Consider the following 20,300-nt stretch of genomic DNA (forward strand, 5'->3'; position numbering starts at 1 on the left):
AGTCGCCCGAGAACAAAGCTGAATCTTTAATGGCGAACGGTTTATACAAAGCAGGACATTCAGTTCACTCAAAGAACAGAACACATCGCCCAACTATCTGTCTTCTGTGAAAAGTTAACCCTAAAACACTAATGTTGGGTGATTTTCATAAATCTCACTTAGTGGTTGTGTCTTTTTGTTTATTTCTCCCACAGTCGTCAGTGATGCAGGGAGACCGTGTCTTCACTGGACAAGGCTCACATGTTACAGGAATGGTTCCCAGCTTTGTTATTCATTTGATTTGATTTTTTACCCATCATCCATTTCCTAATTTATCACTAATGTTAGTGCGTTTTTATGAGCTCTCCCCAGTGATACTTCTTTCACTTTATGAGATGTTGTATAGGAGACATACGAGAAAAGTACCTCAATTTGTCATGTACTGTTGTACTTGAATATATTTTTATGACAAGTATGTTTTATTGTATATATTATATCGGGTACAAAAAACCTCCCAAAAAACCCCAACAACTACCAGGTGTTAGTGACAGTGTCTAAAGTGTGAGTACAGGTTTTAATTAGTGAGCAAATCCTCTCCTTCACTGAAATACGCTGATTTGTTCCAAAATTTCTCCAATGCAACTGAGCCTCACACCAGTTAGTCTCACGAAGTTACCGACAAGACCTTACCTCGCATACAGCTTTCTAATCTGTGGATGAGCTGGTAGGATTTGCAGCGATCCAGCAGAGTTCGGATAGCTGGAAGTGGATCCAGGATGATAGTTTCAGGATGGGCATCAATGTAGTCCTTGAAACACAGATTTACAAACCTCTTAATTTTTACATTCAGAGAGCATTTACCATTATTATAAATGTTATTTTTCATGTATGTCCACACAGATGCAGTTCTCTGCATCATGACTAAACAGGTTTTGTATTGCTTACAGTAACATAACTATGGTCAAAGGCCATGACTTAAAAAGAAAATTGCCATTATTGGATATCTGAATCCAGATATCCTGGCTATGATTTCCCAAAACTTCTTATTCTGTGTAAATAAACCGACTTTTTGGAAAAATAACTGATGACTTACTAATGGAAATGTTTGTGGCTTTTATTTATTTATTTATTTTTTTAAACGTAACTAATGTGCTAAAAGGGCAACCATCTGCCACGACACACAGACACAGACACAGACACACACACACGAAATGTTAAACAAACATAATCACGTAGACAAATCCAAACACTGAGTTGAAGGGTCAACATGCCTCAATCTGTTTTTGTGTGTAAGCTAGAGAGAGCATGAGATGTATGCCAGCGGGTCTTTATAGGTTACATCACTGCATCTCTGCATGCCCTGCTGTTAGATCAGCATGAGGCTGGCCATTTTACATAACTGCAGTCCCCTTCTCTTCTCTCGCCTTCCCGGCTTTCCTCCGACTCAGTCCTCACACCACCTCTCTGTTCTCGGCCGCTCTCCATCATCTCCACACTTGATTTTTGGCTACATGGATCCCTTTGCCAAGAGTTCATTCCGAGCGATTTCAAACTGAGTCACAAACGCTGTCAGGTGGAGCTGGCTGGCCTACACATTACACAAACAGCCCGCCTGCTCACATCGCAACTCCGCTGTCACACACATTTAACATGAAATTAAACACATCGTGCAATATTAAACATCAAGCACATGTACAGTGGAAATAAATGTCTATTTTTGAACAGAGTCTCAGCACACGCACACACACACACACGCTATAGCACAAAGAATGTAAACCGACGCCTTTGCCTTGACATGGAGGACCCATCTGCAGGATTTGCCGGGATCTAACAGGCAACGCTAATCAAAGCCAGTCGACCTGTTATGTAAGTAAAATATGCTGCCACGGAAAAAATAAATAATAAATAAATCCAAACTAATCTTCCAGGAGTTCAGAGGAATACTCTGTGATAGGGACAGTCACTTGCTGAATTCTGCATCTCAGAAGAAGAAATGCAGTTAAACAGAGACAAGAGGGGGAGTTGAGAAAGAGATCAACGCTTTTTAGCAGGTGCTGGAGAGGAAAAGAGCCAGACGTATGTCAGCGTGGGTGTAAGAGAGGGCTGTTCGCATTTCAGAGCAGATCCGTTTCCAGAGAAGAATAAATGGGTTTGTCTTTGGGAATATGGTCAGAAGAGCATCTAATCTGTCCTGCTGATTGTAAGCCATGTCTGTGATGCCACAGTTGTCAAACCTGAAGCGATACATTATTTTTAGCATTTGTATTAGCCACAACTACAACCAGATGGGTGCGATTTACCACATCAGTTCAGCTTACATAAGATGTCAAGTACAGAGAAGCCCGGAAGACCTAAATTACGACTGTAGCGATCTACACCCATTTGTCAGCGAGGTAAACGAAAAAAAGAAAATCTACAACAGATAAAAGCGCCTGGTAATTAGCTACAAATGCCATTTTATCTTCGCAGTTTAGTTGGAGAACGCAAATGATATTTGTCCAAGGTTTACTGCGAACACGGCTCGCACCTAGGGCCACTGAATCACCAGAGTGCATCTCAGGACGACATTTTGTTTTCATAAAGAGCTATTTTAGAGATGACGGTTTATTCTCTCCACGACACAACCGGGTTATTTATGATCACAGCTGTGTAACATTAGAATTACGCCAACACATATATTTCCAGTGGAAATGTAATCACAGATGACAGTTGTGTTCAGGTAAACACGCAGAACAAAAGAGGAGAAGACTCAGCCACAAGACTTGGCTGCTGATTTACCCGCTGATATTAAAGTCAACCACTAACTACAGTGGTAAAGTTTGAGTACTGACTAAAAGGAAGAAAATACTGTAATAAAACACAAAACACACACACTTCCTCTGAACTGAAAAAAACCCTACAAAGATGTTATCGATGCTTACAGGATGACATTTCTTTGTAATTCGTACAGCCAACTGAGAGGAGACCTTTAGCTTGAAGATCAACTGGCTGACTGAATAAACATTAAGGCAACGCAAAAAATACAGAAAAATTCCCGTCTCAATCTAAACGACTCATTCGAATGTGCACAGTTCAATTTTATTTAGTAAATAATGATATGAACACTACTAAGCATAGGGTATGCATTAAGATGAATGATGATTAAGAGGGCTGCCAGACGGCTACAGCTAACAGTAGTGGTAAATCAAAGTGACAAAATCTCTAAGCTTTAGCAAAAGGATGAATTATATATTTAAATAAATAAAAAGCCTTCAGAGAACTTATGAAAGGGTCACCAATTATCCACAGGGAGCCACAATATTTTTGTTATGTTTGGGGGAAAACCTAATAATAATTTTAAAACCATCCAACACTGGACATACTTAGCGTGACTCCTAATTCGGAGCAAGCTAATGGCTAATCTATTATCTTAATAGGACAACATGATGTTGTCCTATTAATGTTGCTGTCAACATATTAATGCTGTCAATGAGCACAACTTGAAGCAACATTCATTATTCTGCAAAAACTTGAAAATTGCAATAATATTATAAAGTGAGTGTCGAATTTTTGTATAAACCTGCAGATATGCTTTTTAGCTCTGCAGAATGGCTTACATTTGGAGTCAGTCTCAAGTGGCCACTGTATGAGCTACAGTTTTAGTTTTCTTTCTGAGCCCTTGAGGGTTTCAGCTTGATGAAAACCAGCCACATTTTGCTCAGTACATGGTATTAGGCAGCTAAGAAGTTTTTGCTTTGATTGAACTTTTAAAGACAAAGGAGCAAATCCATGCCTTGCTTCTGGAAATTGACAAGATGTGAAAATGTAAGTCAAAAATTGCACTGGTTTGCACATCCACAGGAATCTAGAGCGCTTTTTATCATACGTAACTCACTAAATAACAAGTCTATATGTACACTGTCAAGCATCAAATGCAGGCCTGTGCTAATATCGACCAGGTTCTGCAGGATGTCAGCGATTGCTCCACTCTCACATCCTGTTTGCCCTTCTTAATTGAGCAGTCAGGGACATGGTGACAGAATTGCGTGACTCTGATCACGATTACAGCTCCTGAGTCACTAAGAGAGAGACGGAGGCATAGTGCAAGATAGTTTAATAAAATTCATTTTCACACCATCTGTACCACTGCCAGATTAATGAATGCGCACACAGAGAAGAACAGCATGTTTCTAAAGTAGGTTTTCAGCTCCAAATTTGATGCGTTGAACATGAGATTTTTCTTAGTTCAGGAAGAACAAAAAAAAAGTTTCAGAGATAACATTAAGGATTTATGAGTGACCACGTGCTCAAATATAGCTGCTAATGCATGTATGTTCCTGTGATCTGCCTGGCTGATTCTTTGAACACATTACCTGATTCCTTGAACTGGGTCATTTACAATCGTAAATGTAAAACTCGGTCACCCATAAATGTTTATTGCCGGTACTAGGGCTGCAGTCAAAACCAATCAGTCAAAGCCAATCAGTCAAAGCCAATCAGTGTCGCAAGACTTTTCTGCATTTGCGACATTTAAAAAAAAAAAAAAAAAAAAAAAAAAAAAAGCTTTTTAAAGACCAGTTAATCTCAATATTGAATGTAGGCTGCATAACCTGTGAAATTCTGTGTCAAATATTTTGAGTAACAAATTATTTTTTGGTTATTTAACAGCCAAAATAGAACAATAAATATTAATATTAGCCATGCAATTGCTTCAATAATAGCTTCATCTAGATATGGATCTATGAAATCAAGACAAAGAATAAGTATTAAACAATTTTACAACTTAGATTGGACCTGTTTGATATTTAATAAAACATAAAATTGATGGATGAATAAGAAGTTGGAGTATTTGTTATCCATCTATTAGTAGAGATTATTCATTATGGCACCTACACTATTACCATTCCCAAGGTTAAGGATGAACTTAGACGGTTTCCCACACATACAGTGTATTCATTTTTCTTAATGTGTGTGTGTGTGTGTGTGTGTGTGTGTGTGTGTGTGTGTGTGTGTGTGTCTATTTTCTTTAGATTGTTGTGTGTCCAAATGAACAGGCCAAAAGTGTGAATAGCATTCTCTAGGCCTTGTCCTCTCCTAAATTTTGGTTTTTCTATTTGTGAATACATGGGGAGGAGGGAGGGATAAGCAGGAAGACAGACCGATGCATACCTGTACTCTTTGTACCAACAGTACAGCCTGTGAATCATTCTGGTCAGCCTCAAGGATAAGGTCAGTCAGTTTGTGGATGATGACATCCAGGGGTCCATGGTCCTCTAGAGGCTGGCTGAGGTCCAGCTGAAGACAGAAGTGTAAAACAGGTCAAAGATTATTGTGCAGTCTGGGATGTATTAGCCATTTTTGAAATGGATATCCATCAGCAACCATATACACACACACACACACAAAAAAAAAACATTTTATCTTTATAAAACTCAGGTGTTAATATTAAAAAGTCACAACTGCTTTGAAAAATCTGTGACTTACTAACGCAATATTATAGATTCTTGGCCCATTAGATTTTAGTCAGGGTTTTAAGTGCTATGGGTGTGGGGGTTATTTTTGTGTCTCTGGCTGCGGAGAAAGGAAGTGTAAAACCAACACTACAGCAGTTACAAATAAGCACTTTCACACCTGCAGTATGCCAGGTCAACATCAAGTCAATCCTGCAATTTGTTGAGTTCTTAAGTCACGGCGTCCCGCATTTCCTGCAAAATCTGCAAAGACCTACTGCTAGTAAATAAGTCATAGGATTTCTGCCTGACCTTTTGGGTTCCTTTTGTTTAACCCACCATTTATTCACATCAGTTACTTCTTGCATACACGCTAAACAGAAAATCTACATATTCATGTACTTGTAGATGCATCGCTTCAGGTATGAAGTGGTACTGGTAAAGACACATAGTTGCAATTAATGTACTCATGAATCAGAATAATGGCTGTAGTGAACTAGCCTGTTATTCAAAATCACTCCTACCATATAGAACAATAGGGGGGGGAAAAGAAGAGTATACAAAGTAAACAGTGGGTAGATTTTGTTTCATCCTGAAAAACACATTCTTTTATGCTTAACTGCTTCCCTCTTACAAGGATGATGAATTATTTTTAAGAAAACAGTGGCTACATTTGGAAAGTCATTAATCTGTCACTTTAAGGCTTATTTACACTCCTAATCTCCTAATAGAAGACAGAAATCTCTCTTAAATCTGTAAGTTCTGGTCTAGGAAACACATTTTATTTTCTGACTTTTTGGTTATAAAAACATCATAATGACTGATTTTACATAGTGTTCTACCTCTTTATTTACAGCTTTAAATGTGGATTAGCAAGAGTTTGGTTTTTTTTGCTTTGAATTACACCCGGATTTATTTCTGGCATCATCTTTGAAAACTCCAGCCTCCCTCTGGCTAGACCTCGAGTCTCATTGAGCATATTCGACAGCCTCTGAGAAAAAGCCAAATTAGCATTTGTTTGAAGTTTAACGGTGTTGAAAAGGGCTGTCTGCTGAGACCAAGTAGCTAACAAGTAGACAAAACAAGGCACCAAGTTTGATAAAGCATATGCAGGTTAGCACATGCATGTAGCAACATCACAAGCGACAGAGGAGAGATGCTAGAATTTAGCAACCAGTGTCGAGTGAACATGAACATGATGAAATTATTACCACAACGGGGCTGTCGCTGTGTTTAGACTGTTATGACAGAGTTTGGTCTATGTGAGATAACAACTTTTAAAGTTATGACAGTTAGTTTGGTGTCATGATTGCAGTTTTCAGTTAGTTTTTAAAGAGGTCCTTTTGATGTGTGACGTGAAGACAGGGCAGGAAAAATAACTCCAGAAAAAGGGGTCTAGATCAGTGAAGACATGCTTTGATACACATTAATCATTAGAAAACTCTGGTTAGACACCAGCAATGTGTTTTCTAACACATGTAATAAAAATCTGGCAGTCTTAAATATCTGAGGCAGTAGTTCCCAAACTTTTTTTGCTGGGCCCCTCTTTGTTTTACAAGAAAAATGTTCCCCCCCCCCCGCTCCCACGCACGCCCCAATACATCCTCCAACCACACACGCCCATATTTTGCTCCATTGCGGTTTATTTCACACCTCAAACATTTAGTAAACAATTAAATAAATACAAGTAATCTGTAATAAATTACAGTAGTAAGAAAGTAAACTACTAACTCTTTTACGCTACGTCTGCACCTACACGGGTATTTTTGAAAACGCAGCCGTTTCGTCCACACGTAAACGGCGTTTCAAATCACCGAAAACTGAGATTTTTTAAAACTCCTTTTCTGCGTTTACGTGTGGACGAGGAATACAGAGTTCGTCACGCAACGTCAAAGGTATGTGTCTTTTTTCACGTCAGCTGTGCGCCACGTTATTGTTTACATGAGAGGAATTGCAGAATGGCAGATAGAGACAAAATACTGTTAATCTGACTATCTTCGGGTTTTACACGCAGTTACTGTCCCTCCATTTACAAAGGCAGAGGCGTCACGGTGTCATTATTTTACGTGTAGCTGTTTTTTTCCTGTGTAATAATATTCAACATATCAATACATTTTTCAAAAAAAAAAAAAATGCCTCTCTGTGCAAAATGGGTTCAAAAACATAAACAGCTGTGGGAGACCCTTTGTCCGTGATTTGAACCGGGGGGACAAATCGTGGCAGGATCAGCCTGATATTATTTGTATCCCACTGTAACTTTACTGTATAAAGAGCTAACATCTCCAACATGTCAGGAGTAGTTAGTCATTACAACAAGTGTTTGTGAACTAAAAATCAAGAATGTGGGATACTGTTTGTCCGTGATTTGAAGAGCCCAGCGCTGCTCCCAATGAAGGGAAAACCAATTCTGCAGGGGAGACCTACCTCCGCACTTGTGCAGGTGAAGCCAAAGAAAAGATATGCTTCATCATATTTTCTAGTCTTTGGCTTGGAAGGAAATTTGTTTGGAAACATATTCAGCGATGCTTCATCTCCTGCTTTGCGTCTGTGGAGGCGCCCCGTGCTAGCAGTGTCCAAGCATTATTTTTTTTCCCCCCTTTTCATACCGAACCCCCCCCTGCAATGGCTCTGCGCCACCCCTAGGGGGCGGGCCCCACACTTTGGGAAGGTCTGATCTGAGGTAACCCCTTACACATTTAACTTTGCACATTATCAGTTCTTGAATGTGCAAAATATGGTACTGGGGGGAAAAAAAAAAATCGTATAAGGTACAGTGCTAACAAGCACGATTAGCTCATTAGCTAATCAGCTAATGGGCTAATCGGACAAACTCAGACAAAAGACAATGCAGCCACACCTTTCCAAACAAGCTAGAGGTGGGCAGATCCCCAATATCCTTGTGCAATCCATACATTATGCAAACAGAGTGAATACACCTTAGTCACACAGGTGTGGATCAATACAAGAACTGTATAACTGTACAGAGTTTCAGTTGGTTTAGGATAGGCCACTTCCAGAGCCAACATCTTCTGGTTAATGATTGTTAGAGATGTGATGGTTAGTTACTAACTTGAGTACTTTTGGTCGAACTCTGGTAAATCAGTTGTACAGGAGTGGTATATTGGTTTAGATAGTGTTCTTTACAAAGAGCATTTTGCACAGAGGAAAATGCAATCATACTATAACAATCATAGCATAAGTATGCATGTATGTAACCGAGGAGACCAAGCTTGATGAAACTTTGGATAAACATTGTATAGGCCATATAGATGTTGAAACTCAATGCCCTAGGCAAATATTTAATTAAAATCCCACAATAGTATACATTTTATAGGTCAATTTAGCAACAAATGGGATGTCAGACTAGACTAATGTATTACAATATAACATCATACTACGCATGAATGCATGTTTGTATATTCCTTAGCATAGAGTGGGAGTTTGTTAGTATGGCAAATATTTGAATTTCAGTGTGGTGTGAAATACTTTCATATTTGTAGCATGAACAATGAATACTAGACACCATGCAGGCTGCAGAAAATATTCCACCATGCAAAGAAATGTCACGACATGCTGCTTTTCAAGTTGAGCTGAATTTCTTTAAGAGCTCATTATCCTATATCAACATGGCATTTCTTCCTCTGGCCATCTTAATACTGTTGGATTTCATTGTAATGCACTGAACATTCCTGCCTGTAGAAACACGCCCTTCAGTTCACACCCTTCAGCAACATGTTAACATGAACTGATTCTTGAAAAGTGAATCTGCATCTGTGTTGTTTGTACCTACATGAACTGAAGGCTTAATATGTACCAACATAGTTGAAACTGTACAGAACATGATCGCATATGTAACTTTACTGTTACCATATTAAATTAAGGAGAGCAGAACCTCTGATTTTGGTAAACTTTCAGTTTTGTTTTAAGCTCGAGATGTTAAACATATTATTAACACAGGAGTACATAATCTTACAATCATCATATCACCCACCCCAAGTCAAGAGATCTCTGGAAACCTCTGAGAGCAAAAGCTTTCTGATAAATATTGCTGGTACAGTTTTTACATACAAGTGTCTAGTGGATTCAAAAGTCACTCAACCAGTTTCATGAAGTGAAATGCAATGGAAACAGGAAGGCAATCGATCATATTATGTAACAACTTCTACAGCATTTGTAATAAAAAAGGTTTCAAAAACAAACACTGCTTTATTGAATTATTGTTGCGCCTATCCAGCAGGTTTATCAGGAATCGTGTGGTCATAGGACACATAGACACTGTGGTGCAAGCATATGGCAGATGTATAAAACACATAAACATGCTGCCATGACCTGACCAATGCTGTGTTAGCAAGTCATACTCATAAAATGTGTTGTCACCTGTGGTCAAACAACTACTGAGTCTTTAACACTAGCTGCTGTGAGCAGCAGTGATGACAGGGCTACGCCAGTGGCAAGAGCCACCTTTTTTTTCTTTTTTCTCTACCTAGCAGTGTGACAGGGCCTGCCTGATGGGGATTTGTCTCTACTGAGGCACTGCTTTTAATCTTCTGCTTATATGACACACAGAGGGCCCATCCACAGCCTGGCCCTGCCACAAAAACAGGACTCTAGATTGTGGGGTCATCACCCATTGGCAAAGACACATCACACAGGATGAAGCTCTCTCTCCTCCCTGTGCACTGACAGAATGACCCTGCTTTAGAGCTTATCCCAGAACCCAGCAGTAAAGTCACTGATGTCCTTCTAAATGCTAAAAGCAGAAATGTCAGCTGATGGTTTTCAAAGTCCCTCTGGGACTGAGAGGTAGCAGTGGGCCGTAGTGGTGACGGACAGCGGAGAAAAAAGGCTGGGTCCTGGAGGGAGAGGGTAGGTCAGGGCTAACATATTTTCAGCTTTGATGTAGCTCTGCTGTGGGGCCAGTCTCTCCCCTATGGGAAACTAACATTCATGATCTTAAGCAAACAGCAAAGACAAAGCTTGTGGAGTGCTTTGCTCATCAGTAAGTACACTGCACACAAATTATAAGGACCACAGTCATTATTTGGCGATGCCTCTGCTTAGTCTCATTCTAGTTCAGCTGCATCACACCTGACTTTTGCTTTGTTGTCAGGCAAACCCAAAGAGTATGTGCAGAGAACAGACAGACATGTGATAAATCATTTATTCTGTATGCCATGTTGCAATGATGGCACGCTAGGGTGAGTGTGCAACAAAGAAAAAAAAACAAAAAAAAACATGCATGCGCAAGTCTAAGACAAACTGTGGCTGCCAGACATATCTCACATCAGCAAAAGATTAACACAAAAGGAGAGTCTCCAAATTCTCCACATAAAAACTGTATGGAAGGTCAAACTGGGAGCTAATTAGGCTAATGGCTCTCTCCTCAGCAGTTTACAGAGAGAAGACTTATCCCTGCTGAATTGATTGTGCAATCTAAGCTTTTGAGGAACTGCCTTTCATCACACGATCAACATAAATGCTTTGGTAAGTAAAGGTTACCCAGCATTAGACAGGTCTGATTTTACTGCTTTTGTAGGTAGCTTACAAAAACTTTAAGTAACTTCCTTAAAAGGCGGACCAAGTCATGCAGGATGAAAATGAACAAACTGCCAAGATGTTTTCAGGTGAGATGAAGAAATAAAGCATCAGCATAATTGTACCAAGCCCACTGACAAGAGCTGATAAGATAAAGGAGGTACTGCACAGTCCATTGTATTCAGACCATTGACTAAATCATTCGTCAACCACCCCTGAACTCCCACTACACTGCACACATGTCACATAAAAACTGGGGGAAGAGATAAAGTAGCATGCCGGAAATTACCTTTAAATTTTTGAAGCACTAAGGATAATAAAAACAGCGACTTGATAAGTTTCTCTCGGCAGCCAACTCAAAAATTGGCTCATCATTTGAGATTCCTTTTCCTGAGAGAGAATACTAGCTTTCAGGAGAACAACCCTGGTGAGTTAATCTCATCATACCCATGATATACACAACCTAATGTAGGGATCATGGGGAAACTGGCTCTTGTAGACTCAGTGCTAAAGGGTCAGTATTGATGAGCTTCAAAAACGTGCACAGGGGAGGTAATGGAAAGATGAGAGGGATGAGGGGTACAGCAAAGGTAAGCCTTGGTAGAGCCTAGAGGAGAAATCATTAAAGTCTGACAATGGAATCTTTTTCACTTTCGTCAGTCCTGACGCATATACATACAGAAGGGTTTCCCACACTGAAAACAGAAATATAAAATTAAGTCCCTTGGGCGGCCAGATTTAGCAAAGATCTGTTCACACGAGGTGACGTCATAACCACTTTCAACCTCTTGGGGAATACAACCTCTCGGGAAGTGCACCTCATTAACTCTGTCACTTCAACTGTGGAGCTTTTTTCTACACAACAACAAAACAAGACAAAACACAACTGGTCTGTAAAACAAATCACAGTGGGGCTGTGATTTACCCATTTACTATTGGTGGGGACCTGAACTTAAAGATTTTTCGCTTCTTTTGTCCAACAAACTATCCAAAAGCCATACATACACAAGTCTGATATAACAAAAGACGAAGAAAAAAAAGTTTCTACTTGAGAAGCTGTTGGGTGGTTTCATTAAAACACTTCTGATTGATCAAAGTCGTACATACAGCACATAGAAAACAAGCAATTTATTGTGCATTAAGGCTGTAAACCGACAATGAATCAACAGGTTTTTATGCCAAAAGGATTCATTTAGCCTTGGATTTTCAGGGTTGACTTGATAGCACAAGGGCCAGCCTGTCTGTCAGACCACATGGAACAAGGTTAGCCGATTACACTGGCTGACAAAAAAAATAAATAAAAATCTGCACCAAGCAGCAAGAGAAGGTTAAATTGACTTGACATCCACAAAAATAGCAAAAGTTGTATGCTTTCTTAAAAGCTTAAAACAGTGACCAAACAATAATAATAATAATAATAATAATAATAATAATAATAATAATCTTCCCACTACTGTAATTTTCTAAGTCTCTAAACCAATTAAAACTTCAAGACTAATTTGTTTACCTGCTTTCCGTCTCCCTGTGTCCTCTCCAGAAAGACTAGGTTTAACGCGGACCTATGTTTTGACTTTCCCCATATATACACTATCCCAGTGGTCTAAACATCAGAAAACATATCATAGATTAGAAAATAAGAGTCCCCAGGCTCCAAATTCACTAGTGCAATAGGAAACTAAATCTTTGTACAACAAGGCCAAAGTAGGACAACGGATACTGTTATCTTTGTTTCTGATGTGGCCACGACACTGCAGGCACTGACAGGAACGGACACAGCGCGGCCACCCAAATCATTGGTGTGCATTCAAAAACACTTCTGGCTCTGTTAGTAAACTGAACTGTCTCGACTGGCAGTGACAGCCCAGCTAAAACTAACAAGTTTATGCTGATTTATAGAAGTCAGGAGAAAAAAAACAAAAACAAACAAAAAACAAACAAACCCCACAACAGTGAAAAGCAGGTAGTTGTAGATGAACTAGTAACAGAGAAGATAGCAGCACCGTTCCAAGCCCTGGGTACATCCTAACTTTGGGCCTGTGAGGATCTGCGGTCTCCCAGGAGGGGCTGAATGCATAGTGGGAAACAAAGCCCTGCTTACTTTGGGACTATTCCCAGGACAAGACTCTTTCTGGGTGTGCTGATATTGTCAGCACAGCGAGAGGAAAAAAATAACCTCAAAGTGAAGGAGAAAAAAAAACCAAAACCCAATCCCACAAGATAAAAAGAAACAAAGTAAAAGGCTGAGAGAAAGGCAGGATAATTTCCTCTTTAATTTCAGAGAGCACTCTAAGTGACAGATACTGTTGTGCACAGAGCTCCCAGTACTTCGTGACAATTGTTACTATGCTGCTGAATGGCCTGTGCTTACTTACACTCTATAGTATGCTGGGCAAGAGCCGTTAATGACAGCAGCTTTTCCTTCCCTGAGGTCCGTATTTACTGGGACATAGCTCAGCACTCAGAGGTAAATTATTACTATAGGCAGACTAGTATTTATTTTGGTACACCAACAGCTCCCACTGAAAAGAGCTGTATCTTCTTCTATTTATGCAATTTTATATCATAAAAGTATTTCTGCTGATATGACTTTTAACTGAGGATCTGAATACTTCAACCCTCCACACACACTCACAACATGAGAAGCTGCTCGCCCAAATAGACTCTTGTGACAAACAAGTTGAATTGAGGTCAGGTGTTGAAATATCAAGTTGGGATGACTTTCATCACAGCTTAACAAGGAACATGGGCTGTTGTGATATACTGTGACCAATGACGCTACATACAAAAAAAGCAAGACTGTGAAAAAACTACATCCTGTCTGTAGGAGGTTATGCACTTAGTAATTGGCCAAAGAAATATATCAAATGTAAAGTGTTGTAGGTGGATTGGCTTTCAGGCATCAAATATGAATAGCAGAGATTCAAAAGTATCACAGCACAAACAAACAAACACATGACCAAAGAAGTAAAAAACACACAAAATCAAACTGTGTGCTCTTCTTACCTGAACAACTTCTATTCCTCTTTTCCTGAAAAAAAGGACAAAATAAGACTTTTTATTTTGTAGAAGATATAAGATGAAAATGCTCAGAAACAGACATTGCTGTTTATTTAAGGACCTAAACGCTAAAGGCGTGTTATATAAAAGTATATCATGTAGTGTAGGTGAAGATGCCTTTGTTGTCTTTGAGTCGTACAGACGTAGGCTCAAACATTCAGAGCAGAAGACTGATAGGAAGTGAAAAGCAGAATTAAAAATAAATAAATAAAACAAAACACACGCGTACGCTCGCTCACGTGCACACATACACCGCTAAATGATGTAAGATTGGTCTGATTTTAAATATTTATTTTTCCATTTGTGTTACACCATGTAAGACATGATTCTCAATCATTTGTCCGCACTTGTCTTGCTTTCATAACAGTGGTTCCTCCAACTGTGGGGTGCTGACCGAATACTAAGTTCTAAGGGAAACTAAACAAACAAGAGTGTGCTGACGTCATCACACCAAACTTTACTTACCGTAACTAAAATTCAACTAAATCCACTTTTTTTTTTATTGGTAATTATACAAATAAAAAGATTAAAATTGGTAGAACACGTGGTGTGAATTTTGAATAGGTTTTTGAGAACCACTACCTTTTAATCTAACACAAATCTTTATGTAAATTCACATCAAAGGAGTTCCCCTCCATAAGAGGAATTAAACAGAAACTCATATCTCTCCAATAGTTTAACTTCATGAACAGTAAGATGCCTGAACCAGGGACACATAAGCCTTCTGCATCTGAAGATAGGAAATAAATGAAACATTATCTTAATTTAGCCACAAAATGTATCTGCAAGTAAGATTATTATGATGGAAATACTAAATCCCACCCACAGACCTGGAGAAACTGCAGTTTCTGTGCAGTTTCTACCTTTTGGGAACAGCACAGAAATACTAGACTTTGGGTAGAAATAAAAAAACAAAAAACAATAGGACACAGCAGTATTTAAATATATATGCATAAATTTAAATGTGAGATGGCTTATCTCTTTTGAGAGAGGAGCATTACTAAACTGGCACCACACATTTAAACCTGCTGGGTGTATGCCGGTCCTAACACCTGCACTGAGAGGAAAACCTCAGCCCAAACAGAAAGCAGAAGAGAGGGCATTTGTACAATCCTGGTTCAGCTGGCTCGGCGAAACCCTACTAGGTCAATACAGAAAGTTAGCCAAAGAGTTTCTACACAGCAAAGCATAACAGGAAAAACTCCAATGCTTAATGCAGCGACTCCTAGTTGGGGGAATTCACAAAGAGAACACCACCAGCCTAACACTACATCCAATTCATCCTTTCCAAGCAAGCAGTTTTTGAGGTTGCAGTCCCATGGTAACAGCAGTGCAACCATTCACCGCTTCACAACAATGTGGATATTTAATACTGCAGCTGGTGCGTTTCATGCGACGTGAATGAGGTCTTTAGTTTCGTGAGATATGGAGATCCTCTGCTCTGCTATATTGTTACACGGTCAACACAGTGAAAGGGAAACCTTTCTCTCTCACACACACATACACAACCACTTTGATACAGGCACACTGTACATCTATAAACCTGGAAGTTTAGCATTTAAGGCACATCGTGTGGCATTAACAGTTACCAAGTTGACAAAGGGTGTAAATGAGATGGTGACCATAAAGTAAATAACATTTTATGCATAGCTAATTAACCATACAGAAAAGTATTTTGAGCATTTAAAAAAAATAATTTTTAAAAAGTACCAATTATTATCCAAGGGAAAACGTAGGCCATGAGGATATTCAAGATTTGTCTGTTAATATTTTACTCCGTGGGGCTTTACTTAGGTGGATCAGCCAGCTATACTTTGAGGTATTTATTTATTTTAACCCTTATCTGTTTAAAACCTAGATTAAATGAATTACTCTCGATTTTGAAAATTCAGAAATTGATGTTCTGCTCCAACGACTCTGTGAGCTAAACGGCATGAAGAACATTCTGGAGAGGCAGCTGATTTTTGCTAGTCAAAAAATACAAAGCTTCTTTCGACTACTCCCTTACTCACATGGGATCACCACAGCAGATGGATTCACAAATTTGATTTGGCAGACTTTTAGACTAGAGGCCCTTCCTCTCTTCTCCTCTTGCTCTTGAATTGGAGACCTTTTACCTTTTAAATATACATGTTATTAATTATTTGTTTATTTATCTTTTTCTGCTCATTCCAGGTTTATATACAAGTCTTCCAACAATTTCAGTAAACTCCTTGCATTTGTTATTATTAGTATATTGTAGTATAATGTAGATGAGAGTTGTGGTGAAACTGAAGAATGAGAAAATAATATTTTCAGATAATCTAATGAAAATCAGGGTTGCTGCTTTTTAAAGCATCAGGCATGTGTGCCAACTGAAAAGATGCCTCTCAACTGCTGTGCAAGCTGACATGCGGACATAAACTCAACTAGCTCTGACCAGCAGGAACCCCAAAGTCCAGATGCAAGAGACAGGACAGACTCTTCAATTATGCACACACAATGTCAGCTGCTTACCACATGATGACAGGGGAAATTCTGTCCAGTCACTGTTTAAAAGTAACACTGACACATGGTTTATCTTTCATAATAATAAATGATGCAGGGAAACAGATAAATTTAAACCATCAAGTAAAAATTGCACTTCATGAAATTAAGCACAAAGGGTCACTAAATGAATTTAATACTACATAAAGTCTCTTTAATTTGGAACAGACTTCCTCAGACGCACAACACCAGGTCCAGATAAAGTTTAAAATTGCCACATCCTGTACCTCTTTTCAAAAGTCGCGGCTTTTTAGAAAACATACATGCAAGGTGGTAGGGTGTTCTTAGTGCCATCCTTCCTTTCCTCATAACATTTGTTTTCTATGCTACATGACTGGAGTAGGAAAAGGAGAACTTGAAGAAAAGTTTCCCTGACTAACAGGGAGAAGTAGTCATGTGTGAACATATACAAGCCACATTCACTTTGTGGCTCATTTGCAGTTATCTGCTGTGCTATTTGTTGCAGTTTTCAAAGGCTATGCGTCACAAAGACCAATTCTTAATGCTGAGCCAGAGCTCTTCGTGTCAAACATATCGAACAAACCTATATCCAGCTCATAGGGAAGAAGGTGGTGAGCAGGATGCAGGGAGGAGGGGAGGTATGCTCGGAGCTTTATGTAGAGATTAAAAATGTTTCGTGGATTACAGTGTGGTAATCTGTGCTGACTCAATCAGGTTGCTTTATGAGGCAACACACTGTTGGAAAAGGTGAAAATCCTTCTGGAACATATCAACATATCTGATGTACTGAGGCACATGTGTGCAAAATCACAGGACCGGAGATTACATTGTTTTGTCCAGCCTCTCTCAGATTTTCAAGACATGTTACTATGTGATAACTAGCCCTCATACAGTGCAAGTAGGTAAGGTCACATCGAGCCAAATACTTATACTGGAAACTAGTATGATACCTACTAAAACAAAAAACGGCACAGTGAACCAGCTAGAGCTTCTCTCTCTCACCCTTTCATATTGCTATGCGAGATTCAACAGTTGCTCGGATTTTTTTTTATTGCAAATATTCAAAGGTAACAAATTGTGTCTGCTTGATTAACGACACCCATCTCTTGTCTGAAGTGTCTGGGGAGTTGCACACACTGAAAAAGACACCTACAGGAAAGTGAAAGTGAGAGTAGAAGACAGAAACTAATAAAAGCACAGAGTTTTGTCTTTTTCCCCCTTTTTTTTGGACCTCACTTTAAATGTATTTGCTCATTTATTACTAAATTTTTTTGTTTACAAAGTTAGGAAACAACGTCTAAGTCAGGGCTCATATTAGTGGAAAAATCTCAAGTCCATTAGCACTTGTATCCGAATGGTACCCAAAACCGATACTGTACTTCAGTATCTGTACTGAAAACGTCAGACTGCTGCATCACCAGCAGCTAGGCAGCTGTTGCAATGAGACTATAAAGCGGCTGTCTCGCCCTAATGCCCTTTGACAATCTGATATACTGTACAGCACCTATCGTAAAACAGCAAGGACGAGCTCACATCTGCTAAGAAAATATAGGCCCTTCAGCTTGTGTAACACTTGACTCAGCTGGATAAGAGACACAACAAAATAGTGTGCACACAGCACTCACATAGATGCGTCTGTCAAGGCTGGGGGAATCTGTGCAAATTCTTACACCAGCCTTGACTAAATTCATGTTAGGACGATGCATTTGGTAAGAACAGGTTTATTTTCTGTTGATAAACAGAGACAAAAGCCTCAGACTGAGCTAGCACTGTTTCATCTACATATGATAAAAAATGATATGGTGGTCAGAGTTGAACATCAAATGCTACTTTTTAGATACGTTAATAAGGAAGAGACTTTTTCTTTTACACCACATTTAGCTGCTTTAAAGTTTAACGCTCTGAGCCAACTGACCTAATAATAAAACTGGTTTTGTCAGCTTATCCTGTTACACATTTACCATGCACCAACAAGCACTGTGCCAGGACATACACAAAACAGGCTTGTGCCTGATCCTTTGGGGAACCCATTTCTTCACAATACAACAGAAAAGGAGATTAGCAGTACGGCTTCAGGCCACATCAGCAACCTTAAATGCTTAGCATGCATGAGTAGGGATGTCACTCACTGACATTTGGTGAGCACGTTTGTGTGAAAAGTGCCTAAGGGCTTAAATCTGTGAGAAGAGTCCTCCTTGTCACAGAGCCTTAAGGGGAAGTTTCGATGAATTGTCACATAACTTGTTAACCATAGGGGCCAACTATGTGAATGCATGTAGTTTGACGGCTGTTCTTCAATCATTTCAACTGCACACAATAAACTGGAGTTAGTTAACGAACCTGCACAGATCAGCAAAGGCCTGGAAATTCAGTTTCTTCATCTTCTTCTCGCTGAGCCAGTAGCCGACTCTCCGGCCTTTCAGGAAAGTCTGCATTTCCACTGTGCCCCTGGTCCTTTTTTTTGCAGGTAAATGGTGCAACTAATGACTCAACCTGGACAGACGAGAACAGACCCCCCCCACACACACACACACACGTTAGTGTCACAACAGCCAACCAGGGAGCAATCTGGGGAATAATTAAGTTCACTGCTCGGTTACTGATACGTTGCTCCAAAGCAATAAGTGACGTCTTCTACCAGTCTGTCTCTTGGATATTCACGGTCTTGTGGTTAGCATGATATAGTTTCCAAACGTAATATTACAGTGCATCTGGCTGAGCATCAGCGAATCCCACACACTGACCCTCTTTTGCTAACCCCAACTGCTAACGTTAGCTGGCTAGCTATGTAGTGACAATCTCCAGAGCTAACCGATGGCGTGCAATTAGGAAACGCAAGCTAGCTTCCTAGCTTTACAGGCTGAACACAGTCGTAATACGTGCCCATAAGAAATGAGTGAATTGTTAGCGGAAACAGCTCCTGGTTACCTAAAAATAAGGCAACTCCCTCAACTAGATAAAGCTGACATCGGGAGGCTATAGAGAGCTAACTAACCTGGCAGTTTTAGCACAGTTCCCCTTGAATTTGCGTCCTCTTCAGAAACTAGCTCGCGTAGTTTGCCATTCTCAGCCCGTTCGCTGGAGAAGGAGTAACAAGCACGATGACAGGCACCGCTGGGCTCACGTTGAGATGTTGCTGGTGTTTTCTCTCTCAGTCTCTGAACTGGACTGCCCGCACACACCCAGGATCCAGGAGACTGATGCCGCCTTCACGACCCCCTCGGAAAACACCACCCCTGCCTGACTGACTGTCGAATCACAGCGCGTCTTGCTTTCACGCGCCTTCCTGCTTCCACTAATGATTATCTTTCCTGTTATGATATAGAATAATCGAGTCATTGTTTATCTATAAAATGTAACAAGATAATTAACGAAAAGACGTTCCTTAACTATATATATATATATATTATCGTCATATTTTCCCATTTCAAACCCCTCAAATGTTAATTCATGATTTGAATAATTAGAACAAGTTCTGTTGATTTGCCTTTCTAATAATAAATGACGAGATGCGTTAATACTTATTTCGTCCCTCCACATTCATCATCTCTTCCAGTTTTTGACCCGTAACAGACAAGAGAAGCATGTCACACTAGCGCCATCCGTTGGAAAACTATCGAAACGTCCAACATGTTTTCCCCATGCTTAAACCCCATGCTGGCGGGGCGATCGTGGCTCAAGAGTTGGGAGTTCGCCTTGTAATCGGAAGGTTGCCGGTTCGAGCCCCGGCTCGGACAGTCTCGGTCGTTGTGTCCTTGGGCAAGACACTTCACCCGTTGCCTACTGGTGGTGGTCAGAGGGCCCGGTGGCGCC

At 39.9% G+C, this 20,300-nt stretch overlaps 1 protein-coding gene across 1 annotated transcript in view; it reads right to left on the reverse strand.

Moving 5' to 3' along the window:
- itpk1b (inositol-tetrakisphosphate 1-kinase b) overlaps positions 1 to 19,689 on the reverse strand; it is a 31,558-nt gene extending 11,869 nt beyond the window's left edge. Inside the window, exons 1-5 of the mRNA XM_026151297.2 lie at positions 19,483 to 19,689; positions 18,828 to 18,980; positions 13,947 to 13,971; positions 5,128 to 5,253; positions 670 to 787 (exon numbers count right to left, since the gene is read on the reverse strand). Of these exons, the coding sequence (XP_026007082.1) occupies positions 670 to 787; positions 5,128 to 5,253; positions 13,947 to 13,971; positions 18,828 to 18,922 (364 nt within the window). The 5' untranslated portion in view covers positions 18,923 to 18,980; positions 19,483 to 19,689. The remainder of the gene's footprint in view (positions 1 to 669; positions 788 to 5,127; positions 5,254 to 13,946; positions 13,972 to 18,827; positions 18,981 to 19,482) is intronic.
- Positions 19,690 to 20,300: the final 611 nt, after the last annotated feature.

This window comes from Astatotilapia calliptera, chromosome 19 (assembly GCF_964374335.1).
Source record: "Astatotilapia calliptera chromosome 19, fAstCal68.1, whole genome shotgun sequence".
In the NCBI taxonomy this organism is placed as follows: domain Eukaryota; kingdom Metazoa; phylum Chordata; class Actinopteri; order Cichliformes; family Cichlidae; genus Astatotilapia; species Astatotilapia calliptera.